At 40.1% G+C, this 12,167-nt stretch overlaps 2 protein-coding genes across 2 annotated transcripts; one reads left to right on the top strand and one right to left on the bottom strand.

Moving 5' to 3' along the window:
- The first annotated feature begins 305 nt into the window (after window positions 1–305).
- Window positions 306–3,644, top strand: arl2bp (ADP-ribosylation factor-like 2 binding protein). Its single transcript, XM_026366586.1, has 7 exons — window positions 306–411; window positions 867–933; window positions 1,144–1,205; window positions 1,527–1,633; window positions 1,870–1,955; window positions 2,207–2,303; window positions 2,726–3,644. Exons 1-7 carry the CDS (start codon window positions 393–395, stop codon window positions 2,822–2,824), a joined length of 537 nt encoding a protein of 178 aa, XP_026222371.1. The 5' UTR covers window positions 306–392; the 3' UTR covers window positions 2,825–3,644.
- Window positions 3,645–3,661: 17 nt separating this feature from the next.
- pllp (plasmolipin) lies at window positions 3,662–10,759 on the bottom strand. The gene is made up of 4 exons (XM_026366585.1): window positions 10,262–10,759; window positions 6,621–6,791; window positions 6,335–6,448; window positions 3,662–5,166 (listed from the first exon to the last, which is right to left on the bottom strand). The coding sequence occupies exons 1-4, from the start codon at window positions 10,424–10,426 to the stop codon at window positions 5,059–5,061; spliced, it is 558 nt and encodes a 185-aa protein (XP_026222370.1). The 5' UTR covers window positions 10,427–10,759; the 3' UTR covers window positions 3,662–5,058.
- Between the last annotated feature and the right edge of the window lie 1,408 nt (window positions 10,760–12,167).

The raw sequence follows: 12,167 nt of genomic DNA, 5'->3' as shown, positions 1-12,167 counted from the left end.
CCACTTAACATGTATGAGTAAACAAATGTATCTTCAAATAAATGTATCTACCTAGAAACCCCTGGTACTAATAGTACACAGCTAAGGTAGATACAATACTCATAATAATTAGACTATTTAATCCCGTTTGAAAAGTGAAATTGAAGCTGAGAAAGCTTGATGACTTTGCCTCTTTTCATGTCTGTAAAATGTATAACTTGTCTTCAAAGTACCGTGTGTGGTTTTTATTTTTCAGCATCCGTATTTGCTCAGGTAGGAACCAACGTTCACAGAGTTTGTTCTTCGGGACGGGACGTAAAGTTGCACACACGTTCGCCGTTTCCTTGGAAACAGCATTAGGGTCACTATTTACCATCCACGTTAGCTAACTGTTTGGGATTTATTCAAACAACATGGATATCCAAGGACGAAGTAAGCTAATTAAACGTATTTAAGTAATCTATATCTAGTTTAAGAAGTGTGTAAAGTAAAGCTGTTGATACAGAAAAGACAATCTAGGTAATAAACCGTGACAGTTCGTGTGCTACCTGCATTTAGCTAACGTTAACAAACCTTTTTCGTTAATGTACTGTAGATTTGGCTCCTTGTTTGGCAGCAGAGCTCATACAAGCTGGTTGGTGCTCTGCTCATTGCTTGATGGTCTTAACAGAAAACTCACTTGTGTGAATGTCGAACTAATTAAGTAACTTGGACAAAGGCTAGCACGTTAGCGAACTGACTTAATATTATTGTTCAGTTATGGAGAAGACTTGTTATGTCTTACCGAAGGGTTTGTGACCGTATTGCGTTTGTTTTAAAATTATCAGCACTTTTTGGTTTAGTTTTAACGCAACGTATGATTTTGTCTAACACCAACGTTTCTCCAGACACAGTGTGCTGTGGAGAAAACGTAGAAATGCTGGACATGGACGAAGAAAACTTTGCAGTTTCGAGGTGAGTTGACTAAACAGGCTTTCACGACTAATCTGAAGACTTTCGGAGTTAAAGTCAAGTTTTTATGTCAAATTAAACACTCATCTCTAGACAGTAAAAAAAGAATTAAACTATAAAACTGAAAATGATTGACTCTAATCAGAGTCAAATGTATAGATTCAAAATAAATAAAGAAATAAAACCATTTTATTGCTGTTGTTCTCTCTTCAGTTCCTCATCTGCAGACACCGCTTTTGATGCCATTATTGGCTGCATAGAGGATATCATCATGGGTAGGCCGAGACAAGAAGCCACTCTTTTCTTAATGCTTTATTTTATTTTGTAAAGCTTGTTTCCTGAAGTGAAGATCTCTGGTTTCTAAAAAGTGCAATTTCAGTCAGTAATGTATGTTGTAAGTTTTGTCTGTGTGGAAAAATGTCTGACTTTTAGGTAAAATACAAACAAATCAGAGGGTCCAACTTTTGTCAAAATTTAGATGTATTTATTTTATGTGAGCACAACTGAAAATTGTATGTTAAAGTCATAAAAAGGCCAATGTAATTACTTACTGAAGACAGTGAAATATGTGATGCTCTTCATTTCTTGTTTTGTAGAGGAGGAGTTCCAACAGCTTCAGCAGTGCTTCATGGAGAAACATTATTTGGAGTTTGATGACTCTGATGAGAACAAACTCAGCTACACACCCATCTTCAATGAATATGTGAGTTGCTGGGCTATTCGCTGTAGTCCAACCTGTCTGTATAGAAGCGATCATCTGATCTATTGAATGCTGTCTAAGACAGTTATCTTCAGGAATATGACAGTATTTCACCTCATATAATTTCAGCCTGCTGTTTTATCGAAGATTTTTTTTTCTACCAAAATTGTGCAATATCCCAAAGGTCAAAGTGTAGATATACAAAGAATACATTAAAATGAATCACTTTTGTTGTGTAGGTTGATCTGCTGGAAAAACACCTGGAGCAGCAGCTGATGGAGAGGATCCCTGATTTCAACATGAACAATTTCATAGAGCTGCTCATGTAAGATGATACCATTTAATTTAATCTATTCTCCACTTAAAGCAACTCATTTGGTCCCTGCAGGCTCCAGATCACCTAAAGTTAACTGCTGTCGTCTGTGATGTTGTAAAAAGCAATTGTTCACCTTATATATTTGTTTGTGTGATGCACCTGTTGTTCCTTAGTAGTCAAAGTTTGCAGCAGTCCACTAGGTGGCACACAAGTACATTGAAAAAATGAGATTCACATGTAATGTCTCTCTCTTTCTGCAGGCAGCACAAAGAGGAGGTCCCAGGGGACATCTTTGACATGTTGCTGACATTCACTGACTTCATGGCCTTCAAAGAGATGTTTCTGGAATACAGAGCTGTGAGTTGTCTGGAAGCTTGGAAAATCTAAAGCTGACTTTGAGAATCCCAACAGAATATATGGCAAGAAGTAGATGAAATCAGACTTTTTCTCAGGAATTAAACCAGAGCACTTACAAGTATAGTAAATGTCAAATTATGTTGTATTCATGTTCTAGGACCATTCACATAGTGAAACATGCTATGACACCTTCAGAGGTTTCAGAATATATGTGTGCATCTTAACTAGCTCCACATTGTTCCTAAACTTCATTTGCTGCCTTAAGGAACTATCTTCTGTCATAAATAATAAAAGTGTATATACTGTAATCCAGCACTCAAAGAAAGTAGTAATAGTAATAATATACATGACTTTAGTCCAACTATCATCTGTTGTCCGTGTGTGTATTTTAATACTAGCTTTATAAATTTGTGTGTTTCTAGGAGAAGGAGGGCCGAGGTCTGGACCTGAGCCAAGGACTTGTGGTCACATCTCTGATCCCTGCAGGCTCCAAACATACCGGTTCCATTGAATCACAGTGACATACCTACTCAATGAGTGAAACACTTGAATTGTCCTTTCCTTTATTTGTTCACATACAAATTTGTCCTTGGGCCTTCAGAATGTCAGGTTGTGGTCAGTGAAGCTTATGAGTATTTTCTTTTTTTACCTGCCGACAAGCTTCGGGATACACTCCCAATAAATCTACAATCTGTGTGCAAATGGCCCCTAATGGCATATTTGTATTAGCATTCCTCTGAGTTTGATGTGATGGGTGTGATGGTATGCATGTTTAACAACCTCTTTCTGCTCCACAAACATTCCACTGGACCTATTGAACTTGAAGCATTCATCTCTCATAAACTTTAAAGTAATATATTATTATTCACATATATTTTTTTCATGATTTAGGATTTTTGAGTTTGACCTGGTTGGGGAGTACGAACCTGAAACTCAGATGACAGTAGAAAACCTATGCTGACTCTTCAATACAAGGCATCAACAGTTCCCCTATTAGGTAGGGGGTGTCATTCAATGGGATATGATGGAATGTTTCAACCTGCTCCCTTTGTCTGGTTTGCATAAGAAAATGACAGTAGTAATATATGTGTGATAACGTTATAAATTATTTGGTCAGTATGGAAACAGTTTTGGATTGAGTTTGTGCCTGTGAAAGTGATTTTAAATGTACATAGTGTTTGTGAGTGTCTGCAATTAGACTACAGTATAGTTTTCAGTACAGTGTCAAAATGTTTTCTACTTGTCTGAATGTAACAGTTTTAATTATAAAAGTATCTTTATGAACTGTTGATATCACATTTGATATATTTTCAAATAAAAGTCTAGTCCAAAAGTCACCAGGTGATTTATTTGAACAAGTGCATGGTTGAGTGTCAGCGCTTGTCACTGGATTTCACTGGTATTCAAACTGATACAAAAACACAACATAGTCCATTAAAAGGCACATACAGTACAACAGGAGCTGAGCAGTGTTTTTATGTCAATCAGAAAAATATGTGGCACACTAAAACTCAAGAGTCATTAGTGTGAAAAAATAATTGAATCATTAAGTCATTAATGTCACACTGCATCTACAAGATACCACATATTTTACAACGTACATGCTAACGTACAGTATGGATGTTTTTATTTTACATCAGTGTTTAGACTGTAGAATTAATGACATTCTGTGAGCACACAGCTGTCTTCTGGAGGGGCAGCAGAGGAAATCAAAAGAAGCAGGACACAGGTACTTGGCAAACAATCACACCCTCTCCCACTGCCATGTCAGTGTAGAAGAGAAGCACCGTGGTAAACTAAAAAGAACAAAAAAACAACTCTAACCTTCAATATTGTAATAATTATCTTTCACACTGGTTCATAACAGATCCTAGATATAATATGCTATCAGGAGTTTATGCTGGAAATGTTTGCGATGAAACATCTCTGTACTTTACACATCGTCTGGCGTCATCAGGGTGTTTGAGGGTGGTGCAGGATGTTATTCTGAATTTGAACTAATATCAACATTTACTGTGCAATTCAAATTACAGTCTAGAGAATCAAAGATTAGAGCACATACATCCACCTTGGCTCTGGCCACTGTTGCACTTCAGTCTTGTTTATGTTTATTAATGTTTAGCTTCAGAGATGCTGGTAGAGGGATGTGTTACTCACTTGGACCAGATGCAGCCGTTTCTCCTTGTGTCAGTCTGCCTGCAAAGATAGCCGACAGCTGCCAGAGGCTGATGCTACTCATCATCTCATCTATGTATACATCTAACATTTGGCAATAATACAAACGGTGGGAATTTCAAACTATCGACATCCTATGTGAACGATCTGGAGAGGTTTGTATCTAGTGTAACTGCTCTGACTATAACGCCCTGAAGCATGTTCAGTAATGATATTAGCATAACCAAGAATTTAAGTTGCTGTTAGCTTTATTTGTGCGTTATGTACTCCACCTGCACCCTTTTAAAGAAACATTGTGTTGATATTGTTTTGTCGAGACACTTCATGAATAGATGCATCGATTGGTAATAATTAAAAAAGTTAGTAGTAGATAGAAGCTCATTGACTTTTGCCAAAAAGTCATGTATGGATATCCTGGATTACATTTCATCTTACAGTTAATACTGGGGTTAAGGTCAGGATTTCAGTCAGTAGTAATATTCTGTATTGAGTACAGCATTAGAATATCAAAATAACAACAGTATCATTAGAGAGAAAACATGAGCAGTCTTTTCTCAGAAGCAGAATCAGAGTTTTCATCTTAGGTGGGGACTGTGGTGCTGGCAGCATTTCCTCCATCTCCCTTCCAGTCTAAATAGGAGAAGAAAGCACTGGAACCATATGTAATGGTCACCGAAGCACCGAAGAACTGGACAGAGACAAACAAGCAGAGGTATCAACACGATGTGAAAAGGGGAGAGATGAGACAATAAGCACAGCATAAATGATTCTCAAATATTCAATAGCTGACATAAATCAAAGGTCAATTTACATCTATGTTTATGCACATCTATGAAAATGACAGGATAACAGAAATGTTACAGAAATGCTATGAAAACTAACAAACCCTATTAATGCAAATTAGAAATGCTTTGCTCAGGTTTTCATGATCACAATAGTAAAAAACATCAGTATAAACCTAGATGACAATATACTCAAATAGATTATGTATCATCATGTTTTTAGGTTCTTTACTTCCTATATTTCTGGCTAAGTTCTTCTGCTACCTCAAATTAATTGTGGAGTTCCCCAAGGGTCGATTTTAGGGCCACTGATTTCATATTCTAGATGTTCCCACTTGTTGGCATTAGGAGACATGTTTCAGACAGGAGGCAATGTGTGGGTACACTTTCATTCCTCTGACAAACAACACATGAGCTCCTCAGGGTGTGTGCTCTCCCTTCTCTTCTGTCGAATGCACACAATGACAATTTAACAGCTATAACGATGGAAAATAATGCATCATTATCCATGGTAAATGCATCTTAAATTGTGCATCTCTAAAGCAATGAAATGTAACTGATAACAGTTTGTGAGCAATAAACCAGCATGGATTTTAGCCATGCTGGCCAGGAGGAGACAAGGAAACAGTACAACAGTAAATGCTGCCCTACATCAACCTCACATCTCAAGGCCTACTTATGAACTCAAATTGAACGTTGACCCCTTTAAACAGCTGAGAGAGGGAGCGAATGATAGGACAAACACTTTGAAGCATATGACATGTTTTACAGCTATGTGAGCTTCGCCCCTTATTTCGCTCTGCCTCTCCCTCTTTCTCAGGTTTAGTTTGGGTGTGTGCTTGCTACTGCATTTTAAGTAAACATGCAGTTAGAAATACATCCAGGCCAACAGTCATGGCAGTGAGAGAGAAGAAGGGAGAGGAAATGTGTAAAGTGTGGATGATTCTCTAGTCCTAGAGTTTTGACAGCATACAAATGGGACTTATCAGACATGTGAGAGTGTGGTCTTAGTGTTTCCTGCATATTTCATCAGTTCTTTGTATAAGTCTGTGGGAGCGGTGTCAGGCATCTTACAGCGGCAGCTGCCATATGCCCGTAGAAGTAGTATCTGTAATGATGGACAGTTGCTGCATTGGCCAGGAAGGCGGTCAGATAGAGGACTGTGGCTATGGCGTGGTACAACATCACCTAGCAGAAGAGAAGAAACATTAGTATTTACTGAGTGAAGAGCTCCTACCTGAATGCACGGTTTAATGGTTTAGGCCAAATTATTCCCTCATTATTCTGGTTGTTTAGAAGAATTTATTTAACTTGTCCCCCTTCCTTCTCCCTAGTCCACCCCTTCCCTCTCCATCCCTACCGTCAGTGGCCAGGGCACAGAGGGGAGGTGTCGCTGGGTGCCAAAAAGGATCAGGAAGAAGAGAATGACCGTGATGATCCACAGTGTGACAGCCACAAACATCACCCATCCGTATGCAGGAATTAACACGGGGACGCTGGCTATCAACGCCCAATGGATCAGCCCCAGAATCTAGAGAGGAAAGACCAACAAAGAAGAGAGTCATGTGTGTCATGAAAGAGGCCACATGAAGGTACTTACATTTTTTTTTTTATTAGAAAAGTGAAAATAAAATCAAAGCTAGCATTTAAATCTAACTTAACATATTTTCCACATTTTCATACAATATGTTTATATTATTGTCATTGTTAAATTTCGACTCTGAAGATAAAGTAGTGGAATGGTCAACAGGCAGATTGATGTTGCCATTTTAGCCCTGAATGGTTACAAATGTGAACCTATCCTTCACTCAAAACCATGTTTTTCATAAACAATGGTTCATGAAAATCTGGAGCCTGATGACATTCTCACTGAAGGTCTTGTCTGCTGTCAGAACATTTATAGCTGAATTTAAAATTTCAGCTTAAAGTTCCTCTCTTTGCCTCTGTGTCTCTGCTCCTTTCCCATGAGACATGAATCTATTACATGTGCAGAGGTCGTGTTTCACTTTTTACACACCCGGTACACAAACACACACACACGTGAACACACTGGGCACAACTGAGCGTTACGAAGCACACATCTTAACAAAGCCTCCTGTCCAGAAGTAGATCAGCAGCAGAGAACCTCAGCTGTAAAATGTTACTGAGTCGAGCATTATGTTGTTCATTGCATTACAAATCTGCCAGAACACTGTGGGTAATCAGATTCTAACCAGTGCAGGAAGGAACTTGATGTGAAACCTGTTTAATAAGAAGTACTTTATCTTTTAGCTTCACCACAAGCTTCAACATTCATATAATGATGACTGAATGAGGTGATATACAAAGAAAGATGTTTGCTTTTAATATTTAAACAACTATTCTGTTCTGGTACAACTTTATTACTACACACACACACACACACACACACACACACACACACACACACAGGCAACTGAAAAAAACAACAAAGGTCTGTTTGCTGAGTATCAGGCCAAGAGTCCACAAAACACTGTTAATCTTTTGGACAATGGCCATTTGATTGACATATAAAATATAAATAGCACAAACTGAGACTGTTGCTGTTGCCACACAACAGGTTCATGTCACTGCTACATATCCTTGTTGATTTTGTTTCTACCAGCTGGAGGAACTTTTTTTTTATCATTCAGCTACATACACTCCCTCTACACTGTGAAATCAGTGAAGTCACAACTCTCTTTGCTGAATCTATACATTTCTCCCCCACCCCATTCATCACAAGCTTTAATCAGATCACTGTTCCAAAGTCCTCCACCATGCCCTTCAGTCTCCTCCTTCATCCACCTCTCCATCATCTCTCCACACCACCACCACCAGCGTCTAGACTTAACTGAAGAATATTTCTGTTGACATCCTCTTTCTAAAAAAATTAACTTTCATTGAAGTCTAATCACCTTAAACCCTAAATTACATTTAAGCACTTTCTGAACTTATCCTTTCTTGTGTTGCTTCTGATCTAAATGTTTGTGTATTTTAAAAAATAGTGTCATCATTTAAATATTTGTCCACTTTTACTGAAGTTATCTGATTTTATTTGACAGATCAGCATTGTAGTCAACATTTTTTGTTACTGTACAGTGTAGCATAAGATGCCAGAACGTGCGGTAGCGCCTTGGTCCAGGACACACCACAGCCCGGCTGTGGGAGACACTGTATTCCTGATTCCCTGATAGTTTGCCCCCAGAACATGGCTGTGGTGAATGCTGATGTTTACTCATAGCACAGTGTACTCAGGTCCAGCGCTAATCATCACGATGACCTCATGGAAATTATTAACACTTGCTGTATCTCTGCCCAACTGAATATAATCAACTATTAGAGTCTTTATCACCTAGTCACTGAAAGTCAATACAATAAATACCAATGACATGTTTTATTCAGTGATAAATTGCACTGTGGCTCCATTTAGTACTCTGAGGACTGGCTGTGTCAGCTAAATAAACTCATAAAACATAAAGGTCCACACTTGTCATATATAATTTATATCCACTTCAGTTCATACAAAAGGTCCCATATTGCTATTTATGGCTTTTTCTTTTATGACTAAATCAGTTTTGCTATTGTGAAACAATGTTCTCTACTTATTAACCTTTGGACAACATAACTCTAGCTATTTAAACATTGCATCTGTCACTGCAGGGACATCAACCACACGTTAGCTCACATTAGTCATTTAACAATGAGTCGGTGTCCTGAACTTTACAACACATTATTATTATTAATATTCTCTGTCAGGTTATAATACGGATGACTTACTCATACTGGAGCTGGCTGAAAAGGTGTCGAAACATGTCAAATTAAATGTAGTATTACTCTGTAATTACACAAGGTGAGTAGGTGAAACCTGCCTACCACAGCTCACAAACTGGCCTTAGGGCTGTATCAAAAACCAATGGAGCTTGCTACTGATAATGCATGGAGAGGTGGCAAATGTTTAACAGCCTGGTTTCATACAGAATGCAGAGTGTCAGGAAGAGACGGGGCCTCCAGGGGACAAAGATCTCCTGCACTCACCAGTCACCCAGACACTCACACGTTGCAAATACATCACGTGAGGTCACTTACTGATTCATTTTGTGCACCCTTCAGTCATACAACCAAATATTAAGACAAACACATCAATCCTTTATATAAACACAAATGCTTATCAAATTCATCTCCAGCTCTGTGTCAGGCCATGAAATGAGCAGACACAACTTGTGCACAGTGCACGATAACACAGCAGAGCCTGTGATCAGTGACAGTCGTATGTTTGTTGATAGCCAGCAAGTGATATTTCTAGCGAACTCGTGCCTGTTGACATGTATTCAAATTCTAGTGGCACCTGAGGAAGAACTCTGATATACAAATATGTTTTTATTCTTCTCGTGCTGCTGCAGCGATAATTGCTATGCAAAGTCTATCACGCAGTGTGGTGGGGTTGGTCTTTAACTGTAAAGGGTCAATATTTAGCAAGCTTGTCCCAGATTATCCACAGCCTAATACCACATACTGTAACACAGCTAAATACTGATAATGCCTACTCATCTGTGTCCACAGTAATTTGACACCCTGTGGCACTATCTGGCATATTCCCTGAATGTGATGATCAACACATTGAATAATTTATTTTGGTTCAACCCCAAATACACCATCTTTATGTCATTATTACTTTCTGCAAATGCAAGTTAGTCCACATTTGAATCTAGTTTGTGACTGATGCACTCTTTACTTCCGCTTGAGTTACATTTGCTAAAAGCTACGTAAGCGAGTTATTGTCAGTGTGAAATTAGAAAATACTGGTAGACAGACCAAATCATTCTAGGTTTTGGTCTTGTCACTGGGTTGGTTAACACAAACAATACTGAACATGCGCAGCCTTATTGATCTGACAGAGAGAAGCAGAGGTCTGTGCCACAGAAAAGAGCAGGACTGAAAAGAATCTGAATGCTGTTGAAGACAAGACAGCAAATACAGAAGAGCTGAGGATATGTTACATACTATTTCAGCTATCATGAGGAATGCTGAGATGCTCTGGATAAAGGACATGTCCATCATGACGGTGATGTCTGCAGCCAGCCCTCGTAAACTGTTGCCCCCCTGCTGGGAGCTCTGGGACTGGGGGGAGCCAGTCTCCGTGGTAACTTTGGACGGGAAATCTGCCATGGACGCGCAGCTTATGTGAAGGTAGGTGTCTCGGGAGCAGGCACACTGACAACACACTCCTTAAGGCTGAAATGGAAGCACAACGTTTCCTCCTACAGTTTTCACTCCTCAGAAAATCCCTGAGTGTTGAGATACAGTCACCAACTACATCCACCTGTCGCAGGAGCAAAGAGTTAATCTTCAATTTGAAGTCCAGTCACATCCAAAACACAAATTTACTAAATAATAAAGTTCTTGATCGTTAAAAAAAACAAGGGTGGAAAAAAAACACCCACAAATGAAGCTCTCCAGTTAAATCTCCAGCGTTACTCTCTCCACCTGCGCTGACAGGTGTCTAATGGTGGTGGTGTAAGAGTCTCCGTACACCTCTCTCTCTCTCTCTCTCTCTCTCTTACACACACACACAGCACACATGCACCCAGAGTCATCCTATCCGCTTTGGCCTCTCCCTCTTTTATCATTGCTGCCACCACCACCTGTGAAGTGGCTCTCACCTGGGTGACTCATTAATGTGTTAGAGAAAGGTGGAGAAGGTCTGGAGAGACAAAATATCACACACACACACACACTGTTGTTAAGCACAGAGAGTAATGAACATGAAAGAAAAATAACATGTACAGCTCTGAGTATATACAGTATATACACTGCTCAAAAAAATAAAGGGAACACTAAAATAACACAACCTAGATCTGACTGAATTAAATATTCTTATTAAATACTTTGTTTTCATAGTTGAATGTGCTGACAACAAAATCACACAAAAATGATCAATGCAATCAGTGCAGATGTGCTTAATTGGATTCAGGTCTGGGGAACGGGCGGGCCAGTCCATAGCATCAATGCCTTCGTCTTACAGGAACTGCTGACACACTCCAGCCGCATGAGGTCTAGCATTGTCTTGCATTAGGAGGAACCCAAGGCCAACCGCACGGGCATATGGTCTCACAAGGGGTCTGAGGATCTCATCTCAGTACCTAATGGCAGTCAGGCTACCTCTGACGGGCACATGGAGGGCTGTGTGGCCCTCCAAAGAAATGCCACCCCACACCATTACTGACCCACTGCCAAACAGGTCATGCTGGAGGATGTTGCAAGCAGCAGACAGAACGTTCTCCACAGCGTCTGTCACATGCTCAGTGTGAACCAGCTTTCATCTGTGAAGAGCACAGGGCGCCAGTGGCGAATTTTGCCAATCTTGGTGTTCTCTGGCAAATGCCAAACGTCCTGCACGGTGTTGGGCTGTAAGCACAACCCCCACCTGTGGTCGTCGGGCCCTCATACCACCCTCATGGAGTCTGTTTCTGACCGTTTGAGCAGACACATGCACATTTGTGGCCCGCTGGATGTCATTTTGCAGGGCTCTGGCAGTGCTCCTCCTGTTCCTCCTTGCACAAAGGTGGAGGTAGCGGTCCTGCTGATGGGTTGTTGCTCTCTTACGGCCTCCTCCACGTCTCCTGATGTACTGGCCTGTCTCCTGTTGGCACCTCCATGCTCTGGACACTACGCTGACAGACACAGCAAACCTTCTTGCCACAGCTCGCATTGATGTGCCATCCTGGATGAGCTGCACTACCTGAGCCACTTGTGTGGGTTGTAGACTCCGTCTCATGCCACAACTAGAGTGAAAGAACCACTAGCATTCAAAAGTGACCAAAACATCAGCCAGATAGCACAGGAACTGAGAAGTGGTCGGCGGTCAATACCTGCAGAAGCACTCCTTTATTGGGGGTGTCTTGCTAGT

Source organism: Anabas testudineus, chromosome 6, assembly GCF_900324465.2.
Source record: "Anabas testudineus chromosome 6, fAnaTes1.2, whole genome shotgun sequence".
Lineage (NCBI taxonomy): Eukaryota > Metazoa > Chordata > Actinopteri > Anabantiformes > Anabantidae > Anabas > Anabas testudineus.
Note: the sequence above shows the minus strand (reverse complement) of the source record. Positions and strands in the feature narration are given on the sequence as shown.